Here is a 19,170-nt window from a genome sequence, read left to right as displayed (position 1 = left end):
CATTTGTGTGTGTCTGGCCACTTCTCCAGACTCTGTACAAGTTCAACCAGCTTCTGAAGACCATGCTGCTGATCTTCCCCCATTACTGCCTGGGGAGAGGCCTCATAGACATGGCCATGAACCAAGCTGTGACTGATGTTTATGCTCGCTTTGGTAATTTCTCAGCATCTTTTCCCCTCATAGTACACTCAGCAAATGCTTATAGCGACATATACGGTACTTCCATCTGTCAGCCTTAGCACCATCACTCTGAATTAGAATGAAAATTACCCTGAAATCTTTTATTCATTTATTATTCTTCACGTCCTGAACCGATATTTAAGTTAAACTGTGCAAAGTTGTAGGCTTGTAAACAAGTGTTTCAAATGCTTTGAAAAGTCACCACCTTTTTGCATTTCCTCAGGAGAAGATTACAGTCCAGACCCTTATGACTGGGACTTTATTGGGAAGAATCTATTCTGCATGGCTGTTGAGGGATTCATCTATTTCATCCTTAACATCCACTTTCAGTATCGAATCTTCATGGATCACTGGTAAATTTAGCCCAGCGTCAGTAGAAAAATAGATCCAGTAATCCTCTCCTATATATTATTGAGGTACTCAATGAGACTTAGTAGGGCTCCCAGAATTATTACTATTATTCGGATTAACGTTCTAACGATAGTTTTCACAACATACACGTTTTTCATTGAAATTCACTTTAAGATGTGTGTATTTCCCTCATGAAACAGCTGTTTTCTTCACATTTTAGCTTTTTATGTGTTTGCAGGAAACTGCAGCAACAGAGCTTTACTATTTGAAATGGTTTAAGCCCTTAAATATATATTACATATTTGGAATTTTCCCTTGTGGTAGATTGTAATTGTAATCAAATCTTCATAAACTGTGCAGCATTGACATTGATTGAAGGTTGACAGGGTTGGTATTGTTGGTATTTGACAGGATACCAGATTGTCCAAAACCAACTGTTTTGGAAGAGGATGTGGATGTAGCTGAGGAACGGGAGCAAATCTACAAAAGTGGAAAAACGGATGACATTTTATGTATACGAGACCTCTCCAAAGTGAGTTATTTTTCTTTTTGAAAAGTGGTCATCTTAGTAAGAAAAAAATCAAGATGCAGTTCATTTTGCCCCTTTGCTTGCTTATTAAACATACATATATTTTGTTTAAACATTTTCCTCGATAGACATACAGAGGAACACTGATTCCTGCCGTGGACCGGATATGTATTGGTGTCTCACCTGGAGAGGTGTGCGATTTTGAAACCAACAATTAACACAGCTGTGGTAATTGTATACTTAAATGTATCAGGGATCAAATGTACCCCCTCCTCTTTCTTGTCAGTGTTTTGGCCTCTTGGGGGTCAATGGAGCGGGGAAAACCACAACATTTAAGATGTTAACAGGAGCGATTGATGTCACCTCAGGAGAGGCCTCAGTTACTGGATACAGGTATGAAACATGAAGTCATACTGGGGGAGGCCAACTTAACCCTCATATTATGTTAAGGGTCAATTTGACCCATTGGGTCAATGGGTGAAATGGGTCAAATTGACCCATAACATCATATGAGGGTTAACCCTCATATGATGATAAGGGTTAACCCTCATATAAGTCATAATATTGACCCTCATATTATGTTAAGGGTCAATTTGACCCATTGGGTCAATGGGTGAAATGGGTCAAATTGACCCATAACATCATATGAGGGTTAACCCTCATATGATGTTAAGGGTTAACCCTCATATAAGTCATAATATTGACCCTCATATTATGTTAAGGGTCAATTTGACCCACTGGGTCAATGGGTGAAATGGGTCAAATTGACAAGTAACATGATATGAGGGTTAAATGTAAGTACCAAAGCGGACCTTAATGGTCAAACATTGAAAGGTTTGTTTTGTTTTTTTGTTTTCTCTTGGCAGTATTTTGACCAACATCTTGGATGTCCACCAGAACATGGGATATTGCCCACAGTTTGATGCCATAGATGAGCTGTTGACAGGGAGAGAACACCTTCACCTATATGCTCGACTCCGTGGAGTCCCAGAGGCAGAGATTAGCAGGGTAAGATGGACATAAACATAAAATGTCAGATCAATCATGCCTATTATTTCAGTATTTTATGTTTTTGAAAGTTGAAAACAGTGGACCCAATACATACACAATATGCTATTCTAAAAAATGCATCAGATCTGGATAAAACAACACAATTTGTTTTTTAACAAAATGTACCAGATTGGCTCATGTCATTGAGCCACAGCAGATATATTAGGTGGAACATGCAAAGATATGTTGCCATTACATTTGAGGTTAGATGGGGATCCATTATGCGTGGAAGTAGAGCCCTCCGATCAAAGGGGCCAAGGAAGTTGGGTTTTACCAAAAAAGATGCTCACCAGTTCCTGCTGAAGTGTGTCAGTACATGATCAGAGAAACCTCATGATGAGGGATATTAGCTTGGTGGAATTCTCTGGGAAAATCATTTACCCATATTACTTTATATAGTAGTGTAACTTTCATACTAGAAAAAAATGCTATTGTCTACCGTATAATTGCATTTTTTTTTTTAATCTCCCTGAAAAGGTAGTTTTGTTGAAGTAAATGCTTCGTCATATTTATTCAGGTACCATTAATACAAAATTGCTGCGTAACAAGGTCAAGTATCAGGAGGTTACCAAAGCATATTTCCTTCCATGCATAGGTGGCAGAGTGGGCCATCCAGAAGCTTGGCCTGTCAGAATATGCAGGCCAAACTGCCAGAACCTACAGCGGCGGGAACAGGAGGAAACTCTCCACAGCTATTGCCATGATAGGCTGCCCTGCATTAGTTCTGCTGGTAATACTAAATTTTACCATATTCACTGGAGATTTGGAAGGAAGATTGTTGGGTGTTCATGTGTGTTTGCTATATCTGTGTGTATGGCAGGATGAGCCTACAACGGGCATGGATCCTCTTTCCAGACGGTTCCTTTGGAACTCTATTTTGAGCATCATTCAGGACAAGCGAGCTGTGGTTCTAACCTCTCACAGGTACCCAAACATGCATGCATGTGCGCTCAGCACCTAGACATGGGTGCTGAGTGAAACCTTTGTGGCTCTTTTATACAGCATGGAAGAGTGTGAGGCTCTCTGCACACGACTAGCTATCATGGTTAATGGATCCTTCAAATGTCTGGGAACAACCCAGCACCTCAAATACAAGTTGGTCTATTTTTCTTTGTCTCATACAGTAATTAAACGTCGATTCTTAGATAAAACCCACTTAATTTAGCTTTTATCCATATTTGCAAATACAGATTTGGTGATGGCTATGTGGTAACAATGAAGTTACGGGCCGTGAAGGATGCTTGTGCCCCAGATCTGAACCCTGCAGAGGCCTTCATGGAAAGCACTTTCCCTGGCTGCATTCAGAGAGAGAAACATTACAACACCCTGCAGTACAAGATCTCCTCCTCCTCATTGGCAAGAATCTTTCAAATGGTCCTCGCGAACAAAGACAAGCTCAACATAGAGGACTATTCTGTGTCACAGACCACCCTTGACCAGGTGAAGGAGCCCTGAAATTTTTTTTTCATATAATTTGTGAAACACATGTGAATGCTGCCTGCAGCGTTATTAAAAATTCATGGCTCAGGTGAATGAGATGAATGTGATTAAATCGTTTCTAAAACTTTTGACAGGCCTACCCTTTGAAATATTACACATTTTAAAAAAGCCTAATACAAAACTAATCCTTGAAATAATCCTTACAATCCTGTCGCTTACAATATCCATATTGCCTCTGTAGGTGTTTGTGAATTTTGCCAAACAACAGTCAAGAGAAGATGACACCATTGTGCTGCATCCAAAAGCTGCGGGAGCTCAACGTGATACTGACCTCAAACCATTCAAGAGTTTGAGGAAGTGATTTGGCAGTTTTGTGTCTGTTTTTATAGAGATAAGTGACATGATTTCCTGCAAATATTGACTATCATTTCTCACCTCTGTTTTGATGGAGATAAACAGAGTGAGCAGGATCAGTTCTGGGACGCAGAAAGTTGCAGATGAAAAAACTTGATGTGTTCTCATAAGAAGAAAGAAGAAAGAAGTATCCATATATTATCCATATTAGAAGGAGATGTTGAATGAGGGGCCATTGTTAACCTACTGTACTGAGGTAATTGCTGAAATGCAGTCTATGAAGGAGTCGGTCTCCTAAAGAATAGATTAAATTTGTCCTGTGTGAGTGATGATTATGTACGCTCAGTTTTGCCCTTCTGGCAAGCAGGTTTAGGTGGCATAGTAGTCTGACGTTGTGTAGCATTAATGTGCCTGCTATAAGTTCCATATTCTGCTCACCTTGTAGGCCTTGCACGCCAAATATACCAGCTTTAGATTGACGACAAGCGCTTTGACTTTGACTGATGAAATTTCTAAAGTGAAATACATCAGCTTTTCATGGGAGCTTAATGGGAATTGGGAGTTCCCAAAGAAAGATGCTCAGTATTTGCTTCAGATGCCAAGCAAGATTGTTTTCCTGCCTTCATGAGCTGTATGAAATAAGAACTCTGAGATGTAAAGTCTTAACACTTTATTGATGCAACATGGATGCATCACAGAAGGACTTGAACAAACAAATGAGAATCTGCTGCTGCTGCACTACAATTACCGTAGTTTTTACAAAATCATCCTGCTGCCATGAACTCAGCTCGGTTTTATTTGATATTTTCCGCCACCATTATACTGTTCTGTCTATTCAGCTTTATTGTGTCAGTTTTGTTTGTTGTCTGCATTCCTCACCTGTTGTCACTGCATGAAATATTGAGCAATGACTTGTTCAGTAAACACATTTTTCAGTAAGAACCCGTCCATCCATTTTTTCAAGTTTTCTCCACTTATATTGTTGGTTTATGCACAAACTATTTTCACATCAATAAAACCTGAGATCGGACATGAAGTACTTGCAAAACACTGACATTCTAATAAGCCTCCTTAAAAATCACACTACAATTTCAACTCTCACTTTTACTCATGTACAGCAGAGAGACTGTAATGAAATACCTGCTTTACTCATAAAACTTGAACTATCTTAATATTGAAGCACTCTCAAATGATAAACTTCAGTCTGCATTCTGCTGTTTCAAGACTCTCAGTCAAGCTTGGGATGTTTTCCATTGAGAAGATATGCTTTGGAATACAAGCTCCCATTGTAAACATGATAACATTGAAACGTTATGAATTTTCAAAATCTAACTCCAGACAGAAATCAGACGAACCAAAAGTAATCAAGACATTTAAAGTGCCTCTGTATATAACCATAAAGTTATTGCTCTCATGTTCACCGAGTCGTTTAAGACACTGATATAAGACACTTTGCATAGAACTGGACTTGAACTGGATTAAGCAGCTCTAAATTCAGTGAACATAACATTCCCCTTTTTCAGCAGCCACTGTGATCAGAGAATTAGGGGAATAATTGCCATCCGAAGACTTGGGTAATCCTTGAACTCCCTGCTGTAGGCTCTGTGCTTCCCTTTGGCCCAGATGGTCATCTGGATAAAACCCAATAATGTGTACAATGCCACTGGAAGACAAGATGTGCAAACATTTGAACATGGGAGTCGCTGATTAAGCGGATAGATACACATTTCGATACCTGGCAAACACTGGGTCATGATGGAAAAGCTCACCCAAACGCCGACCTGAAGAAAATATCAAAATATCAACCAAGCAGTCAATTTGCAACTGCAACTCAAGTGCATCGATGTTACGACAGCTTAAGAAAATATTACCTCATAGGTGTAATTTGGACAGGACACAAATACAAATAACCATGTGAAAGGGTTCCTAGTGGGTAAAGGGAACCTTCTAGTCTTGGAACCTGGAAAATATTTTGGAGACAAAAAATATCTACTTTAGATAGTATTACATACTTTGGGTCAGAACAGTATAGGCCGTTATATCATATAGACTTTCAATTTGGTGCAGAGAACTGCGCACTGTTACTACAGCAAGACAAACATGTCAATTCATCACTGGATGATGTAAATCATAGCAAAATTCTGTCTGCAACTTGTATACTGTATGTACTCCTTCAGTTTATCGGAATAAAGAGACGACTCACCATCTCCCCTGAGAGTTAAGTGGATAGAGAAGTTGCCCAGTTCACATAGCTAGAGCAGGAAAAAAAAACAAGACAAATGAATATACATAAACGCCTCAAGTTACTGGCCCTCCATGTACCACATTAAAAATACCAAATTGGTATACATACCACAAATATGACTAATGCATAGTTGACTTGTAGATCTCCATATGCTAAAAAAAAGATGCAGTCAAGTGTTGGTGAAAAGCACGAGTGAAACTTGTGTCAATGTGTGTTTGTAGGACACTTACTTGGTGGTGTATATAAAGGGTGATTGATGTAATAGGCCAGCCAGGCTGAGAAACCCCAGTAATATGTACAATTCTGGGAAGAGATACACAAAGTAAGTAAGAAATGATTCTTTTTTATATCCACTCACACAAAACCCATGATTTACCATTGAAAGACGCTACATCGAGTTAAAATTAAACACACCGGTTGTGAAGGGAAGGGAAAGTTAGTAAATCAATTCACTTTAAGATGTGTTTTTGAAAGGGCAGTCTGTTCAAGTCTGTATAAGGATGTTTAAAGAGGTGTGTGTCTTAGCAGGGCTTTAAAATAGGATAGGAAACAAATTATTCTCCTCAGGGAGTTGTTCAGAGAATCTGGGCCTTTAATAAAAGTCATCCACCACCCAACTTTACCTGCAGTGAAAGAGGAGATTCCGAGAGACGCCATGATATATGCGCTATTATTTACTTTGGTTTGCTCTATTTTAAACAAGCTTGCGTAAAGTATGATGAATGAAACCATGAGAAAGAGACAAATTGTCTAATGAGTAAATGCAACTGCATGTATCACTATTGCAGAACTTTCGTTCAGCATGATGACCTACAGGGTACCTGTGGAAACTCGGCTACTGCAGGTCAAATAAGGAGAGGAGGAAGGCGTGATCGGACGCAGGGAGGGAAGAGGAAAGGCAAGGAACAGCAGAGGAACAGCACATGTTAGATGTTTTGAAGAGAGAGTCAGAGAAGCCAGACTGAGATGGTTCGGCCATGTACAGAGGAGGGATAGTGAATATATCAGTAGACAGATGCTGGAATTAGAGTTGCCAGGCAGGAGGTCTCGAGGAAGACCAAAGAGAAGATTTATGGACGGAGTGAGAGAGGATATGAGGGTAGTTGGTGTGAGAGAGGAGGATACAGAGAATAGGGTTGAATGGAGAAAGTTGACTCGCTGTGGCGATCCCTGAAGGGAAAAGCCGAAAGGAGAGGAAGAACGAAGCTTAATTTGGAAATTCTCCTGAGATTTGTACACATTCTTATATTTTGGGACAGAGAGCCCAGATGTATAGGGGTGGAAAAATTGGCTGGAACAGACCAAAAATGGTAATCTGTCTAATCCGGCTGGAGGAACTTTTAGGTCATCAAATTTGCAGCCATATATACAGTAAATGACAGTACCATTAGTGGATGAGAAAGAGAAAATTTGTGAAAAATGCATTGTGAATAAAAGTTGGGTGTCACATACACTATCTTTACAGTGGATGACTGTGACGTGCTAAATGGCTTTAACAAAGAATCTTCGATGTCTCTCTTTGGTTTAGCAGAGCACGCATCATCCATAACCATCTGTTCCTTCATGCCTGAAAGGAATGTTGCCTCATTGCAATGCCCTGGTTTCATTTCTGTAGTCTAAATCTAGACTCGCAGCAGCAGACATGAACCAGAAAAGAGGCCAGATTATTTATTTATTCATTAATTATTATCATCATCATCATTATTATTATATTGTTTTAATTTCTCTCGCAACGATAATTATAAGAGGCTTCTTACTTTAAGGGTAGCGATGCCCTTACCTTGATAATTGTCCTTAGAGGCATTGTCCCGTGGGAGAAACGGTGCACAAATATAGTCTCTATCAACCTCTTGCTATAGTGGCAGGTGTGACAGGCACATGCTAGTCTGAGAGGCAAGGTAAAAATATAACTCAATTCAATAATTGTGATCTTATTGTCACCATCTTTTTCAAGAGATTCAAATTACAGATTAATCTCTCCTGAGTTGTTAAGAAAGAAATATGACATGGTGTGATCAAAAATGCGGGACTGATTTAAACAAAAAAAAAAAGTGTGAATTGCTTCAAAAAACAGAGCAAACCTGAATAATACTCACTGAAAAAGAACTTTGGGGTTTGAAAAGTAAATAAGTTAAACTGTGGTTAAGAAAATATGCAAAGCAAACATACTTATGACTCAAAATTATTCACATTCATATTTTTCAGGAGAACAATTCAAAGGCATGCCAGTCCCTTTTTTTTTCTAATTTAAACTTTGAATACAGATTTGTTTCAACCACTTACGAGACAACAGGGTGTGGACTGGAGATAAAGGCATATCTGTGTGAGTAAATATAAGGAACCCGGAAATAGAAGAGCAGGTAGATTATGAGGGGCCCAATGTACTCTGTCAGAAAAACCTAATAATAAATAAAAGCAAAAACAGGAAAAATAACAGGAAAAACGTTAGGACTTTCATCCTAATGGTATGTATGATTAATTTCAACAGAAAATGAAAAATAAAACACATTTTGCTATATTAGTTCAGTCAACATTTGTAGAATTTTATTTGAAAAATCATGTGCGCTAAACTGTTCTACACATTTACACAGCGGGAAGTTGACTATGTTGCAATAGTGAAGATTCACTTTTAACATATTAAAAGAGCAGTTGGCAAAAGTTGGCGATTTTTTTTTTTCTTTCAATTTTCTGATCAATTTAGTTTTCTTTTTTGTTTTGCAAAATACAAAACTGCTGTTTCACCATCAACCTAGGGTTGCTAGTGGAGAGATTCTGCGATTAAAAGTTATAATAATTTGAGGAAACTTACGGCGCAAAACCCATTTGAACCATTGTATCAATTATGGGTTTCCTATAACCCAAGAGTTAGGAAAATATATATAAATGAAGTATGCAGGGCATAAGTAATTTGTATTCATCTCAGGGGGGAATAATTCTCCACCAGAAGTTTGTCTTTGGCTTGTCCTTTTCAGATATGTGTTAACTATCTTCTCCAACTCTTAAGTTACATAATATGCAAGCATATTAATTAACAACCAAAAGAACTGCCATGCATTACCATAGTCCAACCAAACTGTGGCCCAAGATCTTTGAAGAACATGGTGGCGGTGGTTCCAACAGGTAGATTCTGCAATATATCATCATCTCTGAGCGATTTCCCCCCTGAAAAAAGACAAATTCTCGGATCTGGAATTGCAATCGGCTCTGCCACCCAGTGCAATGACAAACTTTGGTTGTGTCTAAACTAGAGACTGTGTAATGTCAAAAAGGTGTTATTGTATTTTTCATATATAATAGCTCAACGTGATTCCTCACACTTAATTTATGCAGGAGTGCAAGGCTTTATGAACTGTAACTCATGCTTAGGTGGTGTTCTGCATGTCTGCATCAATATTTCCCAGAGCAGATTCTTTCTACCTGACATATGATAATAGTGATGATAATAGGCCACACTGATAGGATGCCATTTTTAGCATGCCCTAAAAAGGAACTGGCCCTGCTTGTGCTCCATAAAAATCCCTTCTCTGAAACTTTTTGTAACAAGACTGCTTCAAATGCAATGCGCCAGCAGAAATTATTTTAGTGCTTACTTTAGGCCGTCTTAATTTTAATATTGTACAGTGGACTTTCTATCATTTAAGGACAAAAAGGACAATTTCTTCTTCCGTGTTGGTAGTTTTGCAGAGATGAGGGAAGTTTGCATTCATCAAACCCCAATGGAGGTTTTACTGTATTTCAAAACGTCCAAATTAAAACTCACCCTTCACATTGCTTTAAACAATAAACAAACAATTCAACATTTTCAGTGGACTCGGAAGGCATTTCATTTATGATTATACTAAACTGTAATAAATATGATTCAGAGTCCTTTGGAGTTACCGTGTTCCCTGCATGGGTTAATTTAGGAATTTAAATTGTCTATTGATGCGGATGACTGAATGGATGGTTGGACTGAATGGATTAACTATTGAATAATTTAATTCTAATTTCGTTTTTATTAACAGTTTAACTTAAGTCAGTTCACATGGCCTGTATAAAAATACTCAAATAGATTTCCTTGCTTTTGATCATCTTTATCCAATGAAGGCCTGATGTTTTGTTTGCTGACACGTTTGTGGATTTTTCATAGTTATTTGGGAACAGCAGGATGTCACCTGTGTAAAATTAATCGTTGTTTTGTCAATCGATTTCAAAAATAAATGAAAGTTACCCTCCAAATGGGGAAAACAATGCTATGTTATAGTAGTGGAATAATGTTCCTAGCATGTAAAAATATTTGTTGTGATTTGTTCTTTAGAAATCATTGTTGAAACCAAATCAACTGTAAAGGATATATCACCAAATTATGTTTTTTTGGATACTGTTTGCTTAAGTCTAGATCTACTGCCACCATCCTCATATGGAATTTTCACGTATTGGTGTAATTAGCCTTTTCTACCACAGGTAGGTGCAAAAACTCCGTTAAGTACTGCTATGTACATGGCATCAAGTTTTGCTGGGCGGGTTAAAACAAAGTTTAAGCCAGAAAGAAATGTTTTTGAAGGAATGATAAGATCATGCCAAAACAAACGTTTTTCCCCATCTCAGTTATAAATATGGTGTTATATACTTATTTGTTCATTGATTTATGTAACAATTTATTTCAATACATTCACTGGCGTAGATCTGGAACAGGACTATGTAACTTTGTGTGAAACATACAAGTTAAATAAAGTTCAACACTATTTTAATTTATTCTTGTGAAGGTCTTAAAACAGAAAACAGAATTAAGGTTGCCTCAGAGGAGATTAACAAATTCTTGTAATTATTGTTCCTATATTTCTGAAGCAGACACTTCAAATGCCATTCAGTGTAACTGGAGGTCCCCCGTAATTATTTTATTTGTCTGTGTGCATCTTAAGATTTCTATTTTCTGATCTGTTAGTTTCCCAGCAGTTGAGCCATTTTCATTATGTTTTCATGAGTAGATTAGACAAGTCTGATCCTAAACAACTATCAGTTAGAATAAATGTAATTTCCGTTTGACAAACAAAAACAAAAACAAAAAACAAACAAAAAAAAAACAACAAAAAAAAACTACAAAAACAAAAACAAAAACATATTTTACAAAATTAATAATAACAATCAATTATCATATTGATTCCTGACAATGGTTTATTATTTACAGCATTCATACGAATATCTTTAATTTATGAAGAAAATATAGAAATATTGACTTATACCAAGTTCTGTGTTTTTTTTTGAATAATGGATCAATTATCATTTCTGATTGAATGTCAAAGGGTAGTTGCTATCCTAACTCAATAGCAAACGTAAGAACGAGCTAGCGGTTCTCTGGTAGCATGTAAGTTGGAGTACAACAGAGATATTAGCCGCTGTAACTTTACTTTCACTCCAATGTTTCAGATAGATACTTACTGGGATCAAGCTTCAGGGCCTGTCGGGCTGGATACCATTGGGGATCTGAGCAAATCAAATACAAACAAACGTTCAAACAGTGTTTGGGCACAGTTTGATACATGCACACATAGATTTTGTCCTCAGGACCAATAATAATTGATCACAATGGAATTATGTGAGGTTCTCCGCCCCTTGTTGATGCTAATTGCTTAAGGGTTGAGAAAAAATTGGAAACATCTGACCATTGATCAGCACACAGATGAGTGTCTTTGGGCTTCAGGAATATATATTTTTTTAACTTGACTGTCTTCAGGGATACCTCCGATCAGACGAGATGAGTCAAACTTTTTTATTTTGTCTGAAAACACTACACTTCCAGTTTACCATGGGCAAAAATTATGCCAAAAGCTGGATACTTCTCTTCAGTGTCTAAGCTCACAGTTTAAAGGGGAAAAAAATATTTTAATAATAATAATAATAATAATAATAATGATAATGATAATAATAATGATAAAGTTGTTGAAGTTATTAAAAAAATTACTATCTATCTATCTATCTATCTATCTATCTATCTATCTATCTATCTATCTATCTATCTATCTATGTGAAATATTCAGAGAATAACCTCAAAAAACACTGACAAATTGATTTGAAATTATATGGAAATGAGCAAAAAGTCATTATCATTAAATAATAAACTACATAACAACATAAAATGATAGCAAAACAACTTCAAAGTGGAAAAAATTTAAGTATGGGGGGAAAAAAACAAAATCAGAACAAAAAACAAAGAATGACTTAAGAATTTGTAAGAAATATAGATTTCTTTCAACATTGCTCTCTCTCTCTCTCTCTCTCTCTCTCTCTTTCTCCCTGTCTCTCTCTCACAAACACATGCAAACACACACACAATTACAAATCAACAAGGCAAACTCACATGATTTGTGAATTAGGCTCTTGATTTCTCCTATTGTTGAATAAGGCTCCACCTAAATGGAGTGAATGTATTATTACCAAGGAGTCAGATCGAGCTTAATGTTGTAATAGCCTTGATCATGACATCAACATGACAATGGACCTTGTCTAAAAAACAAAGCTGCTTCCTGGTCTTGGCATCCAGGACCTCCACCTGGAGAAAAAAAAACACAAAAATTGTCATATGCATAAATAAACATAATCACAGTAATACCACCTTAAACATACAGTATAATAGTACAGTAAAAATCAATATTAGAGCACAGTTTCTTGCGCTTGGGTTTTAAGGTGAATCATTGCACATTCCACTTCATTGAAACTCTGTGTAAAAGTTGGACATACTGTCACATCCCAGGAAGAATAAGCGTTGAAGCCTCTTCCGATCTGTTTGTCAGAGGGATGTGAGGAAAAAAAAAAGGAAAAAAAAAAAAACTGTTTCATCTTAATTAGACCGTGTCAGTCCTGATATACAGCATATGCGGGGGGGCTTTGGGTTTGGGGTGGTGGGGCGGTGGGACACAATTTGCCCTGACAGCACTCCACACTGTGGTGCTCAGCAGAGCTGTTCCAGATAAATTGGTTCCTTTGCCGGGCAGTGTAATAACCTGCTAATGGATACCTGAAGAATTGCTGAGTCGAGAGGTGAGAGGGAGGGAGAGAGACACGGACAGAGAGAGAGAAACAGAGGGACAGAAAACAAATTTTTGAAATGTTGTATTTTCTTTTTAATTTCTTTTTAAATCAGCCAGTATTTTTTTCCTCTCTTTTGATAATAAACAGTATTGCATTTAAATAATTTCCACTTTAAGGCTGTTTTGCTATGGTTTATATTATGATGTAGGTTGTTATTAAATTATATTTACTCTTTTTTGCTAATTTCCTTATCATTATGGAACAATTCTGTGCCATTCTGTGCCATTGTACTGCTAAGTCATTGCAAACCAATCGACCCCTCAGGAGGTTCCTCTCCGCGACAGAACCTCTATAAGGTTTTTGCAGATGCTGCAGTTTTAACACTGTTCATGTCAACACACATGTTGCCTTAAATCAACAGTAGATTGGTTTATTAATTATTATGATAGATAGATAGAAAGCGAGAGAGAGAAATAGAGAGAGAGAGCAGTAAAATTTCTTTTTTTTTTAACATGGATTTTTCAGCATTTATATAATTAATGTTGATATTATGAGCATTAAATCACTTGCACATTCTTAAGGGCCAAGGTTTAGACAACATGCCTGTTTTTTTTTTTTTTTTTTTTTTTAATGGTGATCAAATCACTTAGGCAGTTTTAAAGCGTTTTCTTTGTTTGAAACCTGGAATGTTCCCATTTTCAAGCGTTCACACCAGTCCCTGCTGTAAGCCTGCCGGGAAAACAAAAAAACTAGATTGAGGTGTTTAGATGCTGCGGCCATCACAGCTCAAGATTCACGCATTGAGAATCATGAAGGAGAAGTCTATAAAAACTGATGCCCCTGATGAAATTGGATAAAGAAAGAATTAATACAGAAAATGTGAAAATGTTGAACAACGTGTCAGTGCACATACTTGTGTGTGTGTGTGTGTGTGTGTGTGTGTGTGTGTGAAAGAGAGAGAGAAGAGCGAGAGAGAGAGAGAGAGAGAGGGAGAAAAAGAGAAAGAAAGATATATGCAATCTGCTTTTACCATAATTTCTTGTTCTATCTTTTTTCAGGTATTCCAATAATGGCAGAAATGCGAAATGTAAATGTAAATGTAAAATGTAAAAATAAAATTAAATACATATGTCACTTTAAACCCTTTCTTGATGGCATGTGATAATTCAAACTTAAATTGTGCTATATTTCTGCAAGGAGAGAAAGGATTTGTGGTATTCAGATTTTTGAATATTTTCTTGAAGACCTCTGGATATCGTTTTTTTTTTCTGTATTTCCTTCCTTTTTAATTGGCAATGCCTTGTAAATTCGGTATGTTCTGGCAATCTCCTAAAACGGAAAATCTAAACTTTCTTGTTAATATCAACTCATATATTGGTGATTTTATGAGAATATACTGTCTTAAGGCATTATCAGGCATTGATGATTGTCCAGATCCCCAATAGATTTTCCATCACACTTAATATCCCCCTGGGATTTTGCGGTTTAACATACATACGACAACATTAACTCTTTTCAAGGACACATTGAAGCCTCAGAAAGAGGCATCCTGGGAAATAGAGGGATATGCAGCATCACAAAGGCCGATGTGAATGTGCGTGCACGGACAGCACTTAGTTTTTGTTTTGAACGTGCGAGGCGATAGTGCATTCGGCTTGCGCCCCTGTAAATCTAACCATCTGACGCCTTTGGTCCTCTCATGGGAGCAGAGGCCACTGCTGACTGATCAGGTCAGGCAGATCGCTGTCAAGGGTGAGCTCACTGAACACAAGGGCAATTCAAGTCTAAATATTGTTTTCCAAGCAAAAATCATTTTGTGCCTGAAATAAAAATCAAGATTCAAAACATTTATTGTCATACGTACAGTGTGCAAACAGATTTCCGATGGAAAAGACCTGTATGGAAATTTCAAGCAAAGCTGCTTGCAGTTATTTAGCACAATAAAGGACAAGAACCAATGACAACTGTTTATGGCGGAGCTGGTTATTAGATAAATAAATACTGTTTGATTATTGTCTTTATATACGGCACTGTGATCAACGAGCAACTGGTCCAGGTTGATCCTGCCTCTCACCCTGTGAGAGCTGGGACACTCCATCCCTGCAACCCTGAGAACAGGATAGGTAGTACAGATAATGAATTATATTAACTGTCAAAAGTGTTTTTATGATTTCATCATAAAAAATGATAATGATAATAGCCAAATTTCATTTACCAGCCCCCTTTTTTTTTTCCTGATCCAACAAGAAACGTAGCCAATTTGCGATCAGTCTGCAACAGTAAATTGTGGAATTGTGTTTGTGAATTGCTCCGTCATGTTTGTAAAAACCTTGTAGCATCCAGGAAGGTCGCAGCTGTGCATTTATCACATATTACATTACATTACATTGCATTTGGCAGACGCTTTTATCCAAAGCGACTTACAATAGGTATACAATAGGTATGTGGTATATTAATACCACATGATATATTAGCTGTAATGTCAATGTGGATGACTAAGAATCACCATAAGCAAACAAAAACAAAAAGAAGCAATCTATTCTCTTGTTAATTCAGACAGAGGGAGCCTGGTACATTAGACTCAGCCTAAATTGCACCAGCGACCGTGAGTGAGCATGGAGCAGCTGTAAATAAACAATAGAGAACTTTTCAAAACAAGGGAGGCTGAATATTTTCTGCTCTCTGTCTCATTTGACTAAACTGAAAACCAGCTCTTATCTGTTTAACAAAACTTTGGTGGTCATTAAAGCTCGCCTGTGACGAGGACCGGCATGGATATATCTGGTCATCACCTGCTGCGTTTCAGATGGTTAGTGAAATACTTACACATCATTTACTCAAATAAAGCTTAACGTTCTGTGCTGATGTGTTGTTTGATTATATGTGTAATGTGTAATGTCGATTTATGATTCTGTGATCTGATTATTCTCCAACAGATACACAGCATGTTGCTCTGTTTATTTAATGTATGTTGTAGGAATTATTCACAGGAAGGGAGGCAAACAAATGATTATTTTCTTTCAAAGACAGCAGTCAAGCCCATTTTACATGAATTCATGCTGGGCAATGTTATGAACCCTGAATTGAAACAGATGAGGACCCCTTGATCCAAGACCCATCAGAGAGGTTTATTGTTCACTTCTCTTGGTTCTGGTTTTGTGGCTTTGACACTCTGGTCCAGTCTTTATGTAAAATAATCCACTATCTTATTGTACAGTTCATCGGCAGAAAAAACGGTTCAGTCAACTCACATTGGGAATGTAAATACCTAGGGTCAAAACAACAACAACAACAACAAAATATATTATTATCATTATTATTATTATCAACAACAACAACAATAATAATGATAATAATAATAATAATAATAATAATAATGATGGTGATTATTATTATTATTATTATTATTATTATTATTATTATTATTATAATTTTGGTACACTTTCTATATTTTTTTTAAAAATAAGTGCAATTTTCCCATTCCATTAAGCTGGGTAATATGTATTTTTCTAAAAAATTAGACTATTTGCTAATCTGCTTGCAGTGTGTACCGGCAACTGAGAGCATGGCTTATGTCCAAAGAATTGTTATGAACTGGCACGCGTTCTCAGGGATGCTGCACTTATAGCAAATTACTTGTCCAGCACTTTAGTAATCCTAATTAGGCCCTGTGAGACAACACCGCAAGCAAAAAGCAAGATGTGAATGTGAATACTATAAAACATGTGCTTCATAACTTTTTTGAACACCCTTGTACGCTTTTCAGACTTTATCAAATTAAAACATGTCTCTCTAATGTCTACTAGAAGCTGAGCTGATGGCCATGTGTCTATTACATATGACGCCAGTCTCTAGAGTTTTTCCCTTGTGGCTGCTTTTCTGGCCGAAAGAGCACTTTGAATAAGCAGCAGATGCTCTCTGTGATTGAAATCTGTCTAACTAGCTAGTCAGTTTCAGAATATCAAGACAGTGAGGTGAGAAATGCAGCCGGTGAGTTGTATAAATAAGCAACTTTGGACCCACGGTTCAATTAAATCTCATTCAATTATTCTATAGTTCAAGTTTATATGAAACATATTTTGGTGAAAAACTGTGCTGTGCTCAGCAGCCTGCAGTCCCAAGATCCTTTCCATCCAGGTGCTAGACAGGTTTGAATAACTGACCCGAACAAATTCCACGATTGTTTACATGCCAGTTGGGTTATGGCCACATTCTGCTCTCACTTTGCCAAGTACAACATATGTTTAAAAATGAACCAAATTGCTATTGTTATTTTTGCTTATGTTTATTGCCTTCAAGTTAAAGACTTTAACGGCCTGTCAGTATTATGAATGCAAACCATCTAAACAGGGAACGGTCAGCATGAGACGAAATTCCTGTGACCACATGACCCTAAAGCACCAGCTGTCTGTACAGCCAAGCTCCTGCTTGTCTGCTAAACCATGCTAGCCTTACATTTAAAAAAAATTGGAATATATTTTGTTTCCCCAAATGTTTGAGAATCTTGTCATGTACTTTTTTTTTAAACAAGAATCGAGAAAAACGGATCGTGACCCGAGTTTCATCGATGACGCCTCAAGTGGCTCAGCTCTCATTAAAAGCCATTCAGTGATTAAGCCTGATCCGACAGATCGAATCAAAACTAAAGATCAGTGACAGGAAGAAAATATCTTGAATTTGAATCAGACTAATCCCAAGAAGAGCTAATTAATTCCCCAGCAGTTTGAGAAAGGGGTCAAACTGTCATAGTCACAGTAGACTTTAGCTTGGTATTTCCATTGACCTAAACCAACCAACTAACTAACTAACTAACTAACTAACTAACTAACTAACTAACTAACTAACTAACTAACTAACTAACTAACCAACTAACTAACTAACTAACTAACTAACTAACTAACTAATAACAAATAACTGTATTACTACTAATTTGACTCTAGGTCCACCTGACCCCCCTGTGCTGCTGATGGTGGAGGATTCTATTAAACGTTCTAGGCTTAAATTACATGTTCACTTACCTCGAAGAAGGTGGTCCGGCTCATGTCAGCGGGGGCGGGACGCTACGATACAGTTCACATACGAGATGAAAATAGTGACCTTAAACATCACACATGTTCATTCTTCACACTCAGGCAGTAGCAGCTCCTCTGCTCTCAAGGACGAACCCTTGACTGACCCCTTATTTTTCAAAGCTTTCTTTCCTCTCTCTCTCTCTCTCCCTCCCTCTTACTCTCTCTCCCCTCTTTCCCTCACTCCCTCTACCTCCCTCCCTTTCTCAGTCACCCCCCCCCCCCAACACACACACACACACACACACACACACACACTTTCTCTCTTCTTAAATTATGCTGAGTATCACTTGAGGCACACCACATACCCTCTACATGGTCCCTGCATTTCTTTCCGGCTGGGAGATCTGAACTTTTCCCAAAAGAAAATGCAGAAATGCCAGGGAGCTTTGACATCTATGGCAATTTAACAGCTGAGACGAAAGCTCACAGTGGATTCATCAAGGGTTAAACTAAAATACCACTTGAGCTATACAGTATGTTCCACCAAATACCAGCAAGTGTGCAGTAAAATACAGCCCTTCATTTGCTGCTGCAGTGCTCAGTGGTGTCAGCAGAAGAGGAACCCAAATTTTTGTGGGTGACTGGGTGTCAGAGTCAGTGCTTGGGATTGAGAACCAGCATATCACTAAAGAAGCTGCATAATTTGGATTTGACCGTAGTTCATGGACATAAAGGTTGATGTAACACCAATGGGTTTCTCTGTTTACGTGGCCCTGGGGTTAACTGTTATTGACATTAACCTAATCAAGTCTCAAAGTTATTAGGAACAATCAGACAATACTAGATGGAAAAGCCCTTGAAACTTAATACCAATATCATGCTTTCTAGCTTTTGTTGATGACTGTAGATTGTAAGAGAAGTACTGAATTGAAAAGTTTTACGTTATATCAACATAACCAAAACAAGGGCTCAATAAAGACAAAAACTATATCACAAGCCTT

The 19,170-nt window shown here is 37.5% G+C and overlaps 2 protein-coding genes across 4 annotated transcripts in view; one reads left to right on the top strand and one right to left on the bottom strand.

Annotated features, from left to right (window-relative positions):
• The window catches only part of abca4a (ATP-binding cassette, sub-family A (ABC1), member 4a), a 55,061-nt gene extending 50,973 nt beyond the window's left edge, over positions 1-4,088 (top strand). For all 3 annotated transcript variants that reach the window (XM_086151487.1, XM_086151488.1, XM_086151486.1), the window contains 11 exons: positions 30-153; positions 404-533; positions 943-1,063; positions 1,189-1,251; positions 1,347-1,453; positions 1,927-2,068; positions 2,706-2,840; positions 2,931-3,034; positions 3,113-3,205; positions 3,301-3,550; positions 3,792-4,088. In XM_086151487.1, the coding sequence (XP_086007613.1) occupies positions 30-153; positions 404-533; positions 943-1,063; positions 1,189-1,251; positions 1,347-1,453; positions 1,927-2,068; positions 2,706-2,840; positions 2,931-3,034; positions 3,113-3,205; positions 3,301-3,550; positions 3,792-3,911 (1,389 nt within the window). In that variant the 3' untranslated portion in view covers positions 3,912-4,088. The remainder of the gene's footprint in view (positions 1-29; positions 154-403; positions 534-942; positions 1,064-1,188; positions 1,252-1,346; positions 1,454-1,926; positions 2,069-2,705; positions 2,841-2,930; positions 3,035-3,112; positions 3,206-3,300; positions 3,551-3,791) is intronic.
• A 515-nt stretch (positions 4,089-4,603) lies between these two features.
• On the bottom strand, positions 4,604-18,199 carry tecrl2a (trans-2,3-enoyl-CoA reductase-like 2a). Its single transcript, XM_086151644.1, has 13 exons — positions 18,176-18,199; positions 12,628-12,678; positions 12,487-12,538; positions 11,568-11,612; positions 9,208-9,311; positions 8,433-8,548; positions 7,930-8,035; positions 6,380-6,452; positions 6,258-6,301; positions 6,108-6,156; positions 5,776-5,864; positions 5,640-5,685; positions 4,604-5,567 (listed from the first exon to the last, which is right to left on the bottom strand). The coding sequence occupies exons 1-13, from the start codon at positions 18,197-18,199 to the stop codon at positions 5,440-5,442; spliced, it is 927 nt and encodes a 308-aa protein (XP_086007770.1). The 3' UTR covers positions 4,604-5,439.
• Positions 18,200-19,170: the final 971 nt, after the last annotated feature.

Source organism: Fistularia commersonii, chromosome 8 (genome assembly GCF_037954325.1).
Source record: "Fistularia commersonii isolate RoL2024-O1a breed Wild chromosome 8, RoL_Fcom_v1.0, whole genome shotgun sequence".
Classification (NCBI taxonomy): Eukaryota; Metazoa; Chordata; class Actinopteri; order Syngnathiformes; family Fistulariidae; genus Fistularia; species Fistularia commersonii.
Note: the sequence above shows the minus strand (reverse complement) of the source record. Positions and strands in the feature narration are given on the sequence as shown.

Bases quoted from the DNA above. Each gene is read 5' to 3' on its own strand.
- tecrl2a (XM_086151644.1), bottom strand. From the start codon at position 18,199: ATGAGCCGGACCACCTTCTTCGAG. The intron at 8,036-8,432 runs GTAAGTGGTTGA...CTTGCCTCTCAG, and splicing joins AGTCCACACCCTGTTGTCTC to ACTAGCATGTGCCTGTCACA. The intron at 5,686-5,775 runs GTAATATTTTCT...TATTTTCTTCAG, and splicing joins GTCCAAATTACACCTATGAG to GTCGGCGTTTGGGTGAGCTT.